The sequence below is a fragment of the Anolis sagrei genome, chromosome 2, assembly GCF_037176765.1.
Source record: "Anolis sagrei isolate rAnoSag1 chromosome 2, rAnoSag1.mat, whole genome shotgun sequence".
NCBI lineage: Eukaryota > Metazoa > Chordata > Lepidosauria > Squamata > Dactyloidae > Anolis > Anolis sagrei.
The window spans coordinates 12185627-12204521 of record NC_090022.1 but is presented as its reverse complement, the minus strand read 5'-3'; the positions used below and the strand labels follow the sequence as shown (position 1 = coordinate 12204521).

Genomic DNA, 18895 nt, shown 5'->3' with positions numbered 1-18895 from the left:
TGAACAGACTGCGCTCTGGCTCCACGAGATGCAGAGCCAACCTTAAGAAATGGGGCCACAAAGTGGAGTCCACAACATGCAAGTGTGGAGAAGAGCAACCCAAAGACCACCTATTGCAATGCAACTTGAGCCCTGCCACATGCACAATGGAGGACCTTCTCACAGCAACACCAGAGGCACTCCAAGTGGCCAGATACTGGTCAAAAGACATTTAATATAATGCCAAGTGTTCAAAATTTGTGTTTTTTGGTTCACTTCTGATATGATAAAATAACCAAGAAGAAAATACATCCCAAGTGAAAATGGAAGTGAGGGGAGCTATGGCCGTAAAGAGAGAAGGAATTGGTACACAAACACTAGTTATTTTAAAGAATGTAGACTTGAAGGCAAATGACAAGACAACAATTCCAATAATGTTGAAAGAAAATATTTTTGAAATTTTTTAAAACTATTTATTTATTTATTTGCAGTATTTATATTCCACCCTTCTCACCCCGCAGGGGAATCAGGGCGGATTACAATGTACATATACATGGCAAACATTCAATGCCATGTAAACATACAACATATATAGACAGATACAGGTAATTTAACATTCCAGCTTTTCCGGCTTCACGAGGGTATGCCCGATTCTGGCCACAGGGGGAGCTGCTGCTTCACCGTCCACTTGTGACACCGAGTCCTTTGATGGAGTACTTCCTCATTCTTCCGCACGCTGCTGGAAGGCTTTATGGCGTAGTAAATTAGTTAAATTAGCCTCCCTGCAGAAAGCGGTATCTGCATTTCCTACTTAAGAGATGCAACTGTCTTTTGGGCTGCAAAGGTCAACAGCAAGCTAGACTATTAATTGTCGGGAGCTCCCTCTGAACCGGGCTGGCTTCGAACTCATGACCTCTCAGTCACAGCCCGGTCCTACTACATTAACTACACAGCAAAAAAAAATTAGAAGGAAAATAAAAAGAAACCAACAATACAGTATTAATCTTGATGTGAAAATCTATATATCACCAAGTGAGCATCACTGTTTGTGTCTATTCTCTTCCAGTAATGTCATAAAGGGAACTATATGAGCTGCATCTGATTCTTTGGAGGACTGGTAGGACTTAACTAATCCCTGAGGGTTGTCCCATCTCCCTGTTTTTACTGACAACAAAGGACTAAAATGCTGCATCAAGTGCTCTATCCCCAAGAACTGCAATAACCCTCTTCCCAATGTTTCCAGAGGAGACTGGAATGACACTTCCGTTTGCCCCAAATGGAAGAGCAAGGTTGTAGTCATTACTCTTCTATCCTTTCCTTATGAATGACTGCTAATCTATTTCACAGAATCATAGAGTTGGAAGAGATCTCATGGGCTATCCAGTTCAACCCCTTGCCAAGAAGCAGGACAATCACGTTTAAAGCACCCCAACAGATGGCCATTCAGCCTCTGCTTAAAAGCCTCCAAAGAAGGAGCCTCCACCACACTCCGGGGCAGAGAGTTCCACTGCTGAACGGCTCTCATAGTCAGGAAGTTCTTCCTCATGTTCAGATGGAATCTCCTTTCCTGTCGTTTGAAACCATTGTTCCGCATCCTAGTCTCCAGGGAAGCAGAAAACAAGCTGCTCCATCCTCCCTATGACTTTCCCTCACATATTTATACATGGCTATCATGTCTCCTCTCAGCCTTCTCTGCCGGCTCTTTGGGTTAGAAATGGAGATGAGCCCCCCCCCCCCCCCCAAATTGGACACAACTAGACTGAATGTCAGGGGAACACCTTTATGTTTACTTTCTACGTACCATGTATTATCTTGCTTTATAATCTCCAGACCCAGAGCAGCTCACAACATTAAAAAATATTACAATTTAAAATCCATAAAACAGAAATACTACAAAAGAATTAAACTAAATGGTTAAAATTCCTTTAAAACCCCTTAAAATCTGTTAAAATCAAGCTAATACCCTGGGCTTGCTCTTAAGAATTTTCATCATATATAATTTACACACACATACATATATTTCATAATAATGTATGGCAGGCATCCTCATAGCTTGTGAGGTCTGTTCGAAATTGTTGCAGCAACCAGCCAGACTTTGAAGCTGCAAGGCCATTCAATGCTAATCAAGGTGCAACATTCACACTTGCCTCAAGCAGACAAGTTTTTTCTCCCACCCTGGCCTTTCCACGGATATAAAAACCCCAAGTGCCTAGTTTCCAATAGACCTCTCAACCTGTGAGGATGCCTGCCATAGATGTGGGCAAAACGCCAGGAGAAAATGCTTCTGGAACATGGCCAGACAGCCCGAAAAACTCACAGCAATCAAGTTATAATTTATTGAGTTGTTCTTGATTTGTTTATTGATTTGCTTATAGAGTAATGTCGGCATTAATAATAATAATAATAATAATAATAATAATAATACTTTATTTATAACCCACCCTCTCTTCCCAAAGGGTGGTTTACAAAAAATAACATAATGGCAAACAGTCAATGCCCAAATACAAACAGACAATCAAAGCAAAACATAAAATAACATAAGCTCAATACAACTTATAAACCAACTTCTAATACTTGGTATTAGAAAGTATTCGAACGGCATTGAATGTTTGCCATTGTGTATTTTGTTGTGAGCTGTCCTGAGTCCCTTTGGGGAGATAAGGGAAGGCTATAAATAAAGTTTCATTTCATTTCAGAGTTTAAAACACATTTAAAGACCTCTCTCTTCTGTCAGGTCTACTGAATTGATCTTAACTTCAGAATCTGAATTTGCATTCTATTAGCATAAAGGATTTTAAGGTGTTTTAATCTTATTTCTGTAGACATATAGAATCAAAGAGTTGGAAGAGACCTCATGGGTCACCCAGTCCAACCCCCTGCCAAGAAGCAGAAAAATCGCATTCAAAGCACCCCCAACAGATGGCCATCCAGCCTCTGTTTAGCAATCTGTTGGGGGTGCTTTAAATGCGATTCAAATCACATTTCAGAATATGTCTTTTAATGACCTTATGATTCTATCTATATATTTTATCTGTGTTGTACCCCACTTCAAGCCTTGAATGGAGGCAATATTATACCATGATTAGTATCATTATTTACAGTGGACTCTGCAGAAAATGCTTCATCTGTACTTCATTAGCAAGCTTTACAAATGCTGATTCTGCTTCACGGCGCTCTTTCCAGTTTCAGAAATCCCTCCCTTTGCATTTCGATTCTAAAAAAACTAAGTTTGGTTCATAAACCATACTTGATTGAATTAAAAAATGTCAGTCACCTGCCATTTAAAATGTTTCAGAAAAATATTTTCAGAATTGGAAGAATCATAAAATCCTAGAGTTGGAAGATACCTCCATCCAGTCCAACCCCATTCTGCCAAGAAGCAGGAAAATTGCATTCAAAGCACCCCTGACAGATGGCCATCCAGCCTCTGTTTAAAAGCCTCTGAAGAAGGAGCCTCCACCACACTCCGGGGCAGAGAGTTCCAACGGTGAATAGCTCTCACAGGTAGGAAGTTCTTCCTAATGTTCAGGTGGAATCTCTTTTCCTGTAGCTTCTCCCGTGTGAATTTTCTGATGACAAGTGAGGACATCCTTCCGAGTGAAGCCCTTTCCACACTCCGGGCATTCATATGGCCTCTCTCCTGTGTGGACTCTTTCGTGACGAATGAGGTGTGTCTTCTGACTGAAGTTCTTCCCACACTCCAAACACTGAAACGGTTTCAACCCCGTGTGAACCCTTTGATGACAGGTCAGGTGCGTCTTCTGATTGAAGCTCTTTCCACACTCCAGGCACTTATATGGCCGCTCGCCTTTGTGAAGTTTCCGATGGCGCGTGAGATCTGTTTTCCAGCTGAACTTCTTCCCACACTCCGTACACTGAAATGGTTTCTCCTTTGTGTGAGTGACTTGATGACGCGTGAGGCGTGCCTTCTGCTTGAAGTTTTTCCCACATGCCAAGCATTTGCAAGACTTCTCTCTCGCGTGAGCTCTCTGGTGGGAAGCGAGGTTGACTTTCCAAGTAAAGCTCTTTCCACACTCCAAGCATTTAAAGGGTTTCTTCCCAGTATGGATTCTTTGATGACGAGTAAGGTGCGACTTCTGCCTGAAGCTCCTTCCACACTTCAAGCACTTGAAGGTCTTCTCCACTCGGCGAGTTGTTGGATGGTCACTGGCGCGTGCCTTCCAACTGAGGATCTCCCCACATTCTGAGCATTTAAATGATGTCTTCCCTTTATGGGTCTCTTGGTGGGTATTCAGGCTCCACTTCCACAGAAAGCTCTTTCCACACTCCAAGCACGAGTATCGTTTCTCCCCCAGGTGCATTCTTTGATGGAAGGTGAGGAGCAGCTTCTGAGGGAAGCTCTTCCCACAATCCAAGCACTGAAATGGTTTCTCTCTTGTGTGAGTTGCTTGATGACAAGTCAGCTGCCTCTTCTTAGTGAAGCTCTTTCCACAATCCGAGCATTTAAATGGCTTCCGACTCTTCTTATTTCGTGGATGGGAAACTCGGCCTTTGCTAGCTCTGGTGCTCTTTCCACACTCCCCATCTTTTGAAGGCGTTTCTCCCGTGTCAGTTTTCTCGGGAGTATCAAGATTTTGTTTACAATTGAAGCATTTTTCACACAGGAGATGGATACTTCGATTCTTTGCCTTCCTTTTTTTATTTTTTTCTGAGGGTGGGATTTCACAAGCCTCCTCACCCTCAGAAGTCGGTGTTTTCTTCCTCTTCTTCCCAGAAGCGTTAGGGCTTCTTTCTTTCAGTTCCACCTGTTTACAGTCAACGCTTTTCGACAATTCCTTGTTTGGTTCCTCTCTGTTCTCTTCCAATTGCTCTTCACGACCTGCAAAGCATAAACAGAACTGGTCAGACCCTCAGAAAGAAAGGGAGCCTGGCCTCAGAGGGTCAGAACAATTGCTTAGTTTACATTCACCCCATCCTTGGAGTCTTTCCTTTTATACTCTAAGCAGGACCTGTCTGGGTTTTTTTTTTTTTCATATCTTGGGATGCTATAGGTGTCAGATTCCAGAAGATCTTGGAGTTTAAATCAAGCTCACAACATATTGTTGAAGGAATCACTGGGTTGTTGTAGGCTTTTTCGGGCTATATGGCCATGTTCTAGAGGCATTCTCTCCTGACGTTTCACCTGCATCTATGGCAAGCATCCTCAGAGGTAGATCTGGACACTAGACTCCTACTGATGCAGGCCAAAATCCTATTGGCTTTTTTTTTTTTTGCTGCCGCATCACATTGTTGGCTCATGTTTAACTTGTTGTCACAAGGACTCCAGAGGATGTTGCACAGGGGATGCCTGAATGTGTTATCATCCTGTGGGCGGCTTCTCTCATGTCCCCACATGGAAAGCTGGAGTTGACAGACAGGAGCTCACCCCGCTCCTTGGATCCCAACCACTGACCTATTGGTCAGCAGTCCTGCCGGCACAAGGGTTTAACCCATTGCACCACCGGGGCTCCGATGATGATGATGATATCCTATGATTCGGCATTCTAGGTCATTCAGAATCAGTTCTCTATATAAGCTCACTAGCTCACTATGCCCAGCCTTCCCCCATATGTGAACTTGACATCCACTCTAACCTTGACAAAAGGCTGTGAAGAGGCTACAAAACCAGCCAAAGTAAAACCGACCAAAAAGAAGAGCTCCATGTTTTGAAATACTGAACATTCAATTAAGTATTCGTGAATACTGCTGGGGAGGGGGGCATTTTTGATGAATCACAAAGGAAGAAATAGAATTACCCAGAGAAACCACAAGCCTGAAATTCTCTTCCATTGCTTCCCTGTGAAGCTCTTTTTGGTCAGGGTCCAGCAGTGGCAACTCCTCCTCCGTGAAATCCACATCCAACTCTTCACAGTCCATCTAAAGAAAGACGTAACATTCATGAATGGAAATAGTCAAGCCCAACAGAAAATTAAATGTCGCTTGGAGCAGCCTGACCAGATTGCTCCAGGGAGGCCAGGGATAGCGAGAGCTCCAGGGATCCTTCCCCTTACCTGACCCGCTGAAGTGTCATGAGGAGCATCCAAATCAGGAGATGGGTTAACACGTGTCGACTGCAACCTTGTTCTTCCTTCTGTAAGAAACACAACAGGAGAAAGGGGAAATAGTGAAACATCCTCCATATTTCTAACTAGTCTGCCCATGGCCACCAAACACAACACAAAACCAAGGCAATCAGCACATGGGGTAAATATGGGGTTCAGTACAGCTCCAAGTTTGATCTAGGTACCAAATATATAGAAATATATATGGCTCAAGAAAAACTACATGGCATCAAACGCAGCAGCATTGCCCAGACACGAATCAAGGAACATGAAAGGCACTGCAGACTAACTCAACCAAATAAGTCAGCCATAGCAGAGCACCTGATGAACCAACCTGGACACAGCATATTATCTGAGATCACAGAAATGCTGGACCACTCCAACAACCACCATTTCAGGCTACACAGAGAAGCCAGTGAAATCCACAAAAAGCATGTGGACAAATTCAACAGAAAGGAGGAAACAATGAAGATGAACAAAATCTGGCTACCAACATTGAAAAATTCTAAAAATCAGGACAGTAAATAAAGAGCAACACTCAGAAAACAGGGGAATTCCAGACACGAAACAATCAGGGCCAGCTAACACCTCCCATCAAATGATTCCCCCAGGCAGTAAGAAGCTAAACTTTGAAGCTGAAAGGTTATTCAATGCTAATCAAGGTGGCCAATTACAACATTCATACCTGCCGCAAACAGACAAGAGTTCTTTTTCCCACCCTGGATCTTCCACAGATATATAAACCCCACTTGCCTAGTTTCCAACAGACCACACAACCTCTGAAGATGCCTGACATAGATGCGGGCAAAATGTCAGGAAAGAGTGCTTCTGGAACATGCCTCTACAGCCTGGAAAACTCACAGCAACCCAGTGGCCCCAGAATGTTTGGTTATTATTAACAAAAGACCCTTCCCATAAATGCACATCAGAGTAACTTATTAGCAGCAGCGTGACCCAACACCAGTAGCACAAAGTGACAAAAAGAACAAAAACACACAGACTAATGTTATCTCTTCCATAGGAGGTTTTTCTTTATAGCAAAATAATATGGTTGCATTATTTACAAAAAACAATGCTTCCGTAACACAAATAAACAAATACATAGTAGCTTTACATGCAGCAGCCTTCACACTGGGGTTTATCTCACACATTTCAGAACAACACTAGTTTTGGCCCATTGACTTTAACACTATTTAAAAAAACAATGTTTCCATAACACAAATAAAGTTCAATCCTCACACTGGATCTTCACACACGAGGCCTTCCTCACACTATGTTGCCTAATAACACTAAAGTCTATTCTTCTACTACCACTGAGGCCTTTTCTCCCACTGATGTGTTCTCTCACACACAGAGGCTTCTCTCTCACTGAGAATTCTCTCAGACTGAGACATTACTAAGCAACAGGCACGCCTGCTTATATTGAACTGCTACTTTGCTGAGTCATTGCATCCACTTAACCCTTTCAGTGCTTGACTCACATTTTTGTAATTACAAATATCTAGTTAATTTTAATATTTCTGACAAGGGTACCATCTCTCTAAAGCAACCCTTCCATTCAGCTTTCCTCCCTGATATAATGGCAGGTCCAAAGTGTCGGATATGAATACCTGCTTAACAGCGCAGCTACCAAGATCCCACACATTTTGTGCTCAATTTGAGAGATGGAGCTAAGAATTTATTTACTCCAAAGGGGGCTTACATAGAGGCAATTATTCAATTAAAACATATGCAATTCAAAAAATTTTTAAATTTAAATACTGGGTTGTTGTAGGTTTTTTCGGGCTATATGTCCATGTTCTAAAGGCATTTTCTCCTGAAGTTTCACCTGCATCTATGGCAGGCATCCTCAGAGGTTGCCAGAGGATGCTTGCCATAGATGCAGGCGAAACGTCAGGAGAAAATGCCTCTATAACATGGACATATAGCCCGAAAAAACCTACAACAACCCAGTGATTCCAGCCATGAAAGCCTTTGATAATACAAAATTAAAATAGATTAATCATTTAAAAACATTACACAGAGCCCTTTTCATTCTTACCCACTGAGGTGGTGACTCTGTCTCTCTCTGGCTTGACTGAATTGGTCTCAGAAGATTTCTCTGTGGTATTGGCCGTATCTTCCACAAGTACATCCTGCACCAAAAAGAAACAGGAAAGAACACATTTAAAAAAGGAAGTAATAAGAGAGCAGTGTCAAAATGAACTATTCACGTGTATGAGTTTTACTAAATTTGGGGAAACAAAAAAGACTTTTAAAAAAAGACTTCAAAATAAATCTGATCTACTTTTTTTAAAATGACGAGGATGAAACACGCTCACCTGCTCCTCATTCTCCTTTTCTTCATCTGCTTCGCTCAGGAGGAAGCCTTCAGCCAAAGCCACTGCCTGGCAACTGGTCTCTGCCCCACACTCCCTCACCCAGCGCTCCATATCCGGAGGGAGGACAGCCAGGAACTGCTCCAGGACTACCAGGTCCAGCATCTCCGCCTTGGTGTGCTTCTCTGGCTTCAGCCACTGGGAGCAGAGCTGGTGGAGCTGGCTGCAAACCCTCCTGGGTCCTTCTGCCTCCTTGTAGCAGAACTGCCTGAAGCATTTCCGTGATCTTTCCAATTGGAGCACATCCTTTCCCAGGATCTTCTGTGCGGTTTTCCCTCTGAAGGTTCTCTTACGCTTAATCTGAATAGGAAGAGGGCCTTTACCCCGGCTGGGCCCAACATAATGTCGCCTTCCCATCTTCAGAGGTGGGTTCCAAGATGCTTCATTATTGCCTGATGCTCCTGCAAGGCAAACACTTAGGGAAGATTACTGGGGGAGGGGGGGGGGCGGAGCAAGCAAGATGTTTGGTAAAGGAGATACACAGAGTGCCTTTGTTGCTGCAATCAAATGGAAATAATCAAGAGACTATTTTACCACAGTCTCAGCCATACGGAAATCATAAAGTTGGAAGAAACCACATGGGCCATCTCATCCAACCCCCATCCACACAGAAAAACCATAATCAAAGTACCTCTGACAGCCTCTGTTTAAAGCAGTGGTTCCCAACCAGTGGTCTGTGGACTACCAATGGTCTACAAGAACAAAAATATGGTCCACGGCCTTACTATTACTACACCTTTGCATTGAAACCACGCTGCAACGAGAGCAATTGGTCTCACGAAACCCTCTTATAGTGCTGAGGCAATGGGGATGTCAGCTGTGGAGAGACTGACTACCCACGATATATCACTGCTACCAATGAGCTCTAGATTATTAAATATGGTTTTCTCTGGGTGAGCAGGTGGCGACTACTGGATGGCGTAGGTTCTATATTGGAAAGTAGAGCTGATGTGGTCTATCCAATGCAATTTTCTGAATCTCCACCTCAAATAACCAAACTGAATCTAAAGTTGACCAAAAACTGTTTTGTAGCCAATTTGGTAATAATGTTGGAGAGTGGTCCCTGGTCAAAGAGGTCCCTGGTCAAAAAAAGGTTGGGAACCACTGGTTTGCAGTCTCCAAGGAAAGAGCCTCCACCACACTCAGAGGCAGAGAATTCCACTGCTGAACAACTGTTATAGTTGGACGTTTTTCCGAATGTATTGGTGGAATCTCCTCTCCTGTAATTTGAATCTGGGTCTTATTTATTTATTTATTTCAAACATCCAACCCCCTTCTCAGGGGACTCAGGGCAGCTTACATCTGCCAACCATTAGATGCCAACAGCAACCAACAATCACAGTACAAAACAAAAGAACATTAGATAAACAACTATATTATAAATAAACATTAAAATATTAAAACAGAACCAAGTCCAAATCCAAATCAGGGTCCAGAGTTCCTGTCCGAGGTCTTTCCATTGTCAGTTCTCATAAGCCTCTGCAATTACTGTTCGGTCAGTTGCCCTAATGCTTGGTCCCAAAGCCATGATTTGAGCTTTTTTTGAAAGGAGAAGAGAGAGGGAGAAAGGGAGAAAGGGAGTCACCCTGATTTCACTGAGGAGTGTGTTCCATAGACAGGAGGCCACCACTGAGAAGGCCCTGTCTGTCATCCCTACTTCTCACAATACTGAGTCGCCTACGGGCTGAGATAGTGCGGTATACAAATAAAGTAAATAAATAAACAAATCCCCGCCAATCACACTTGCGAGGTGGCAGGATCGTAAACTCCGAGGTGGATCATAGAGGGAGATATGTTCGGACACGTAAGCTGGGCCAAAACCGTATAGGGCTTTATAGGTCAAGACCAGCACTTTGAATTGTGCTCGGAAATGGACTGGCAACCAGTGGAGCTAACATAACAGGGGGGTGGTATGCTCCCTGTATATCACTCCAGTGAGTAATCTGGCTGCTGACCTTTGGACTAGCTGGAGTTTCTGAACAGTCTTCAAAGGCAAACCCATGTAGAGTGTGTTGCAATAATCTACTTGGGATGTAACAAGAGCATGGACCAACGTGGCCAGATCAGTCGCCAGGAAAGCAGAAAACAAGCCTGCTCCCTCTTCCTTATGGCAGCCATATTTATACATGGCTACCATGTCTCCTCTCAAACTTCTTTTCTGCAGGCTAAACAGACCCAGTTCTTTATGAATGCTCCTCAGAGGGATTCATGGTCTCCAGACCTTTGATCATTTTACTCACCCTGTACTCTGGACACCTTTCCAACTTGTCAATATCTCTTTTAAACTGTGGTGCCCAGAATTGAACATAGTATTCCAGGTAGAGATCTAACCAGAGCAGAAGAGAGAGGCTTCCCTCTAGACCAGGGGTCCTCAAACTAAGGCCCAGGGGCCAGATACAGCCCTCCAAGGTTATTTACCCGGCCCTCGCTCAGGGTCAACCTAAGTCTGAAATGACTTTGAAGCACACAACAACAACAATCCTATCTCATCAGCCAAAAGCAGGCCCACACTTTCCATCTGAACACGAGGAAGAACTTCCTGACTGTGAGAGCCGTTCAGCAGTGCAGCTCTCTGCCCTGAGTGTGTTGGAGGCTCCCCCTTTGGAAGCTTTTAAACAGAGGCTGGATGGCCATCTGTCAGGGGTGATTTGAATGCAATATTCCTGCTTCTTGGCAGGGGGTTGGACTGGATGGCCCATGAGGTCTCTTCCTACTCTTTGATTCTATGATTCTATGAATCTATGAAATACTAATAAGTTTGTAGCTCAGGGTCAAACTGTCTGAAAGTACCTGAAAGCACACAACAACAACAACAATCCTATTTCATCAGCCAAAAGCAGGATCACACTTAGAATCATAGAATCAAAGAGTTGGAAGAGTTGCATTCAAATCACCCCTGACAGATGGCCATCCGGCCTCTGTTTAAAAGCTTCCAAAGGAGCCTCCACCACACTCCAGGGCAGAGAGTTCCACTGCTGAACGGCTCTCACAGTCAGGAAGTTCTTCCTCATGTTCAGATGGAATCTCCTCTTTTGTAGTTTGAAGCCATTGCTCCATTGCGTCCTAGTCTCCGGTGAAGCAGAAAACAAGCTTGCTCCCTCCTCCCTGTGGCTTCCTCTCACATATTTATACATATCTCCTCACAGCCTTCTCTTCTTCAGGCTAAACATGCCCAGCTCCTTAAGCCGCTCCTCATAGGGCTTGTTCTCCAGACCCTTTTGAGCTGCTGCATCATACTGTTGGCTCATGTTCAACTTGTCCAAGATCTTTTTCTCACATGGACTGTTGTTGAGTCGGGCATCACCCACCAAGTATCTTTGCATTTCATTTTTTCCTGTCTGAGTGTAGTATCTTGCATTTGTCCTTATTGATATTCATTTTGTTAGTTTGGGCCAACCAGCTCTCTCATATGTGATGGTCTTTTTGCATTCTGATCCTGTCTTCTTTAGCCTGAAGAAGAGAAGGCTGAGAGGAGATATGATAGCCATGTATAAATACGTGAGGGGAAGTCACAGGGAGGAGGGAGCAAGCTTGTTTTCTGCTTCCTTGGAGACTAGGATGTGGAACAATGGCATCAAACTGCAAGAGAGGAGATTCCATCTGAACATGAATGAGGAAGAACTTCCTGACTATGAGAGCCGTTCAGCAGTGGAACTCTCTGCCCCGGAGTGTGGTGGAGGCTCCTTCTTTGGAAGCTTTTAAACAGAGGCTGGATGGCCATCTGTTAGGGGTGATTTGAATGCAATATTTCTGCTTCTTGGCAGAATGGGGTTGGACTGGATGGCCCATGAGGTCTCTTCCAACTCTTTGATTCTATGATTCTGTGATCTTGCATTTGTCCTTATTGAAATTCATTTTGTTAGTTTGGGCCAACCAGCTCTCTCATCTGTGAAGGTCTTTTTGCATTCTGATCCTGCCTTCTAGAGTATTAGCTCTCCCTCCTGGTTTGGTGTCATCTGGAAATCTGATAAGCATGCCTTGTAAACCTTTATGGGTGTAGAGCAGGCCTGGGCCCACATGGGCCCTCCCTCCCTCCAGGGGTTTTGGACTTCAACTCCCACAATTCCTAACAGCCTACCTTCTGTTAGGAATTGTGGGAGTTGAAGTCCAAAACCCCTGGAGGGAGGGAAGGCCCAGGCCTGCATCAATGTATCAGGGTCTCCCCAGCTCGAAAAAGAAAGGAAGGCCTAACTCACCTCCGCCTGGCAGCCCCGCCGGAAGTCTTGCCACATTGCTACTAGGAAGGATGATATCACTTCCGCCACCTCCTAGCCGGAAGGGGCGGGGCCAAGGCCCAGAGTGACACCCAGCAGGAAGGCGGGACCTCTTTACCGGAAGAAGGCAGGTTCACACTTCCGCCTCTGCTTGGCCCCGCCCCTTCCTTGCATTCCTCTCTTCTAGTGAGCAAGCCAGGGTTTTCCCTTCGCCTCCCACATTCCTGAAGCCAGAATTATTGGCTTTACCAAACCTAGAAGGGCCTACACCAGGCTTAGGCCAACTAGGGGTTTTGGACTTCAACTCCCACCATTCCTGACAGATGGAATGGTGGGAGTTGGAGTCCAAAACCCCTGGAGGGCCCAAGTTTGCACAAGCCTTCAATCAAGAAATAGTTTTCTAAGAGCTACAGAGAACACCTCAGCAAGCAAGAGTCCAAAAGTGGCAGGCTAAAACCCATCCCGTTCGGATATTAGCCAGCACACCAACGCCTTCAATCAAGAAATAGTTTTCTAAGATCTACAGAGAACACCTCAGCAAGCAAGAGTCTGAAAGTGGCAGGCTAAAACCCATCCCCTGTTCGGATATTAGCCAGCACGCCAACACCTTCAATCAAGAAAGTTTTATAAGATCTACAGGGAATACCTAAGCAAGGAAGAGTCCAAAAGTGGCAGGCTAAAACCCATCCTCTGTTCGGACACTAGCCAGCACGCCAACGCCTTCAATCAAGAAATAGTTTTCTAATATCTACAGAGAACACCTCTGCAAGCAAGAGTCCAAAAGTGGCAGGCTAAAACCCATTCCCTGTTCGGATATTAGCCAGCACACCAACGCCTTCAATCAAGAAATAGTTTTCTAATATCTACAGAGAACACCTCTGCAAGCAAGAGTCCAAAAGTGGCAGGCTAAAACCCATCCCCTGTTCGGACATTAGCCAGCACGCCAATGCCTTCAATCAAGAAATAGATTTCTAATATCTACAGAGAACACCTCTGCAAGCAAGAGTCCAAAAGTGGCAGGCTAAAACCCATCCCCTGTTCGGATATTAGCCAGCATGTCAACACCTTCAATCAAATAGTTTTCTAATATCTACAGAGAACACCTCTGCAAGCAAGAGTCCAAAAGCGGCAGGCTAAAACCCATCCCCTGTTCGGACATTAGCCAGCACGCCAACACCTTCAATCAAGATATAGTTTTCTAAGATCTACAGAGAATACTTCAGCAAGCAAGAGTCCAAAAGTGGCAGGCTAAAACCCATCCCGTTCGGATATTAGCCAGCACACCAACGCCTTCAATCAAGAAATAGTTTTCTAAGATCTACAGAGAACACCTCAGCAAGCAAGAGTCCGAAAGTGGCAGGCTAAAACCCATCCCCTGTTTGGATATTAGCCAGCATGTCAACGCCTTCAATCAAGAATTAGTTTTCTAAGATCTACAGAGAACACCTCAGCAAGCAAGAGTCCAAAAGTGGCAGGCTAAAACTGGGAATCTCAAGCCATGGCTGATACCAAATGAGAGACTCTCCCCTGGGCACACAGAAGACTGGACGACTTGGAAGGCGCTGAACAGACTGCACTCTGGCACCACAAGATGCAGAGCCAACCTTAAGAAATGGGGCCACAAAGCGGAGTCCATGTCATGCGAGTGTGGAAAAGAGCAAACCACTGACTACGTCCTACAATGCAACCTGAGCCCTGCCACGTGCACAATGGAGGACCTTCTTGCGGCAACACCAGATGCACTCCAAGTGGCCAGCTACGGGTCAAATGACATTTAATAGAATGCCCAGTTTTTAAACTTTGTATTTTCTTAAATACATCACAATTGTACCCTTGGTTTGCTCCTGATACGATAAATAAATAAATTGGGTTGCTGTTAGTTTTCCGGACAGTATGGTCGTGTTCCTGAAGCATTCTCTCCTGCTGTTTCACCTACATCTATGGCAGGCATCGTCAGAGGTTGTGAGATCCTCACAACCTCTGAGGGTACCTGCCATAGATGTAGGTGAAACGTCAGGAGAGAATGCTCCAGGAACATGGCCATACAGCCCAGAAAACTCATAGCAACCCAGTGATTCCAGCCATGAAAGCCTTCGACAACAGATGTTAAATTGTTAACAACCAGTTTTAAAATATAATAGCATAGGGCAGTGCTTTAAATGTGGGATGGCTCAAGAGATCGGAGCTTGAACCTCTTCTCAGCTGTGGAAATCCACTGGGTGACCTTGGGCAAGGCTCTCTCTCAGCCTCAGAGAAGGAGAAAGCAAACCCCTTCTGAGCAAATCTTAAGAAAACCTTTGCAAAAAGGAGATGGACTTCCGGTGGTACAATGGCGATTGATGCAACACTGAGGGTACTGAAAGGTGGGAGTGTTGCAAAGCGACTGGGTAGAGCTTTGGCTCCCTCTCCTCTGTGGACTGAAGCTGGGGAAACTGCAAAACAAGCAGGGCACCTTACCGATGGTCCGAAAGCGGATATTCCTCTCGAGTGACTCAAAAGGATGTGGGCAGGGTGCCCACAGAGGAAAGCGGGTCGCAGCAACATGCTCCGGTGCTCCAAGGAGCAATGAGCAATGATTAACCAGCGTGCATTTTCAATATTAAAAAGGAGAGGAGAAATCCACACATGAAACTGTGAGTAACTAATCTGTGAGTATCCATCTGCAGGGGGAAGAAGGCTACCCCTAAAGAGAGGAAGAGGGGAGAGGAGAGAAAAGGGGCGAGTAAATGTCAATCTACTAACAAACTTGAACAATAATAATTATAACCAAATTTGAATCCAGAGGGCGATCAGAATGATCAAGGGTCTGGAGAACAAGCCCTATGAGGAGCAGCTAAAAGAGCTGGGCATGTTTAGCCATCAGAAGAGAAGGCTGAGAGGAGTCATGAAGAGAGCCATGTATAAATATGTGAGAGGATGTCATAGGGAGGAGGGAGCAAGCTTATTTTCTGCTGCCCTGGAGACTAGGACGCAATGGAACAATGGCTTCAAACAACAAGAAAGGAGATTCCATCTGAATATTAAGAAGAACTTCCTGACTGTGAGAGCTGTTCAGCAGTGGAACTCTCTGCCCTGAAGTGTGATGGAGGCTCCTTCTTTGGAGGCTTTTAAACAGAGGCTGGATGACCATCTGTCGGGGGTGCTTTGAATATGATTTTTCTGCTTCTTGGTGGTGGGAGGGGGGCATGTTGGACTGGATGGCACATGAGGTCTCTTCCAACTCAATGATTCTATATTTCTATGAATGACCGATCTAATATTGAACTAACGATTCTCTTTGAAGGGAGGGTGAGAGAAAGGAAACCAACAACAAAATAATTCCAGGTGAAAATGGAATGGTGTAGTAAGGGGAGCTACAGCTGGCACATGAACACTAGTGATTTTGAAGGATTAAGACTTTGAGGGCAAACTAGTCAACGATTTCAAAAATATTGAAAGAAAGTATGTTTACAAAAATATATTTCAACTTTTAATGACATCAACATTAGAGCAAAATATCCAGATTAAATATTATGATTATATTTATTTATACCCCGCTTTATCTCTTCCAAAGGGGAGAAATATATAGAAGGAAAAGAAACAGAAAATGAACCAACACTATGGTATGAATCTCGATGTGAAGATCTATACAGCAAGTGCACATTAGTATGTTCATATGTCTCCTGACTAGTTGTAAAGACAACCATGTGATCCTCAGGACGCATCCGATTCTTAGTAGGACCAATGAACCAATGGGACACTAAGTAACCTCTAAGAGTTATTCTGCCTTGCTGTTCTACTGCCAAAATAGGACTGTAAAATGCTGTATCAAGTGCTCTATCACCAAGAACTGCAATAGCCCTCCCTTCCCAGTGTCTCCAATGCAGACTGGAATGACATTCCATTTGCCCCAAATGGCAGATGCAATGTCTCTTCCAGTCTCCATTATCCAGTCTCCCAAAATGGCAGCCTTGACAATGATCAGCAGAACTCAGGGGCACCAAAGCAACCCAAAATCTGGTGATAGAAACACCTCAGCTCTGTTGTGATTTGAGCGGCTACTTTGTTGTATGAGTTCCTTGGTGGCAAATCAGATGTGACTTCCGACGAAAGCTCTTTCCGCACTCTAAGCAGGTAAAGGTTTTCTCTCCCGAGTGAACTCTTTGATGATTGGTGAGATTGATCTTCTGCCTGAAGCTCCTTCCGCACTCCAAACACTGAAAGGGCTTTTCTTCTGTGTGAACTCTTTGATGGCGCGTTAGGTTTGTCTTCCGAGTAAAGTTCCTTCCGCACTCCAAACACTGAAATGGTTTCTCTCCAGTGTGAAGTCTTTGATGACTGGAGAGGTCTGTCTTTTGACTGAAGCTTCTCCCGCACTCCATGCAAGTAAATGGCTTCTCTCCTGTGTGAACTCTTTGGTGGCGAATGAGATCTGTTTTCTGACTGAAGCTCTTTCCACACTCCAGGCATTTCAACTGTGTATCTACAGAGTGAATTCTTTGATGAAAAGTGAGGCGAAGTTTTTGAGAGAAGGCCTTTCCACACTCCGAGCACTGAAAAGGTGTCTCTCCTGTGTGAGTTGCTTGATGACAAGTCAGCTGCCTCTTTCCAGTGAAGCTCTTTCCACAATCTGAACATTTAAATGGCTTGTGGCTTTTCTGATTTGCTGGATGGGAAAACTGGTCTTTGCTAACTCTGCTGATCTTTTCCCACTCGTTGATTTTAGAATACACTCCTTCTGTGTGAATACTCATATGAGAATCAAAATTTGGTCTACAACTGAAGCTCCTCCTACAAACAGATATATTTACTTCCATTTCTCTCTGGGCTATTTCTGGGATTGTGATTCCAGGGACCACCCCACTCTCAGAAGCTGATACTTCCTTCTTCCCTTTCCCATCAGCATCAAGTATTATTCCTTTTGGTCCAATTTCTTTCCATTTGCCTCTTTTGAACAGGCTCCTGCTTGGTCCCTCTTCCTTCTCCTCCAGTTGCCCATCAGCACCTAGAACACAGAGATAGAGCTGGTCAGAACCTCAGAGGGGAATGGAGCCTGGCCTCAGTTGCCACCCATTTGGGTGAGCACGCCTGATTCTTTCCATGGCTCTTCTGTAGAGGGAAGAGGTCTACTGAGCCCCTCCTTCAACTTTTTCCACAGACAATAGTTATTTATTATTTATTTATTTTATTTACAGAATTTATATGCCACCCTTCTCACCCCGAAGGGGACTCAGAACGGCTTACAAGAGAGAGATATATATACATACATAGATACATAGACAATATATTAAATTATTGGCATAGTACAATATCAGTATTATATATTACTATATTGTACTATACTATTATATTGTAATATTATTAGTAATATTACATGTAATATAAAATATATAATTATAATATTGTATTATTATTAGTAGTATTATATTGTATTACATAATATTATAAATATTATATTTCCACAGACAATAGTTATTTATTATTTATTTATTTTATTTACAACATTTATATGCCGCCCTTCTCACCCCGAAGGGGACTCAGAGCGTCTTACAAGAGATATATATATATATACATACATAGATACATAGACAATATATTAAATTATTAGCATAGTACAATATCAGTATTATATATTACTATATTGTACTATACCATTATATTGTAATATTATTAGTAATATTACATGTAATATAAAATATATAATTATAATACTGTATTATTAGTATTAGTATTATATTGTATTACATAATATTATAAATATTATATGTATATTCAATATATTATATTACATTATATTATTAGTAAAGCACAGGAGACAAGATGGAACAGTCTTCTGCCTCCCTCTCTCTTCACTCTGGCCAGAGCAGCAAGTAAGTTACAGAAGTAAGTTACAAGATTTCATAGCCCGAAGAACCGGTGGTGGCTTAAGCTGGTTTCCCCTTCTTCTCCACCGGATCCCCTTTTTCTCCCTTGGGGTCTTTCTTTTTATACTGTAAGGCAGCGGTTCCCAACCTTTATTTTTACCAGGGACCACTCTCCAATATTAGTACCAAAAGGGTTACGAATCGGTTTTTGGTCAACTTTAGATTCGGTTGGTTATTTGGGGTGCTGATTCAGAAAACTGCATTGGATAGACTGCATCGGTTGGGACCCCCCTCCCCCCAACACCAACTGCTGCTCTGGGCCAGAGTGAAGAGAAAGGGGGCCAGGAAGACAGTTCCACCTTGTCTCCTGTGCTATGCTAATAATATACTATATTGGTTATACATATAATATTTGTAAC

At 43.6% G+C, this 18895-nt stretch overlaps 2 protein-coding genes across 3 annotated transcripts in view; both read right to left on the bottom strand.

Moving 5' to 3' along the window:
* Positions 1-411: 411 nt before the first annotated feature.
* On the bottom strand, positions 412-12700 carry LOC132766050 (zinc finger protein 25-like). Of its 2 annotated transcripts, none has more exons than XM_060760382.2 (6): positions 12616-12700; positions 8363-8820; positions 8083-8176; positions 5991-6070; positions 5736-5856; positions 412-4819 (listed from the first exon to the last, which is right to left on the bottom strand). In XM_060760382.2, exons 2-6 carry the CDS (start codon positions 8774-8776, stop codon positions 3498-3500), a joined length of 2031 nt encoding a protein of 676 aa, XP_060616365.2. In that variant the 5' UTR covers positions 8777-8820; positions 12616-12700; the 3' UTR covers positions 412-3497. The 2 variants fall into 2 exon arrangements, with proteins under 2 accessions (XP_060616365.2, XP_067321373.1); XM_067465272.1 differs by having other exon boundaries at positions 8363-8848; positions 12616-12694.
* Positions 12701-16079: 3379 nt separating this feature from the next.
* LOC132766091 (uncharacterized) overlaps positions 16080-18895 on the bottom strand; it is a 28250-nt gene continuing 25434 nt past the window's right edge. Inside the window, exon 12 of the mRNA XM_060760446.2 lies at positions 16080-17617. Within this exon, the coding sequence (XP_060616429.2) occupies positions 16671-17617 (947 nt within the window). The 3' untranslated portion in view covers positions 16080-16670. The remainder of the gene's footprint in view (positions 17618-18895) is intronic.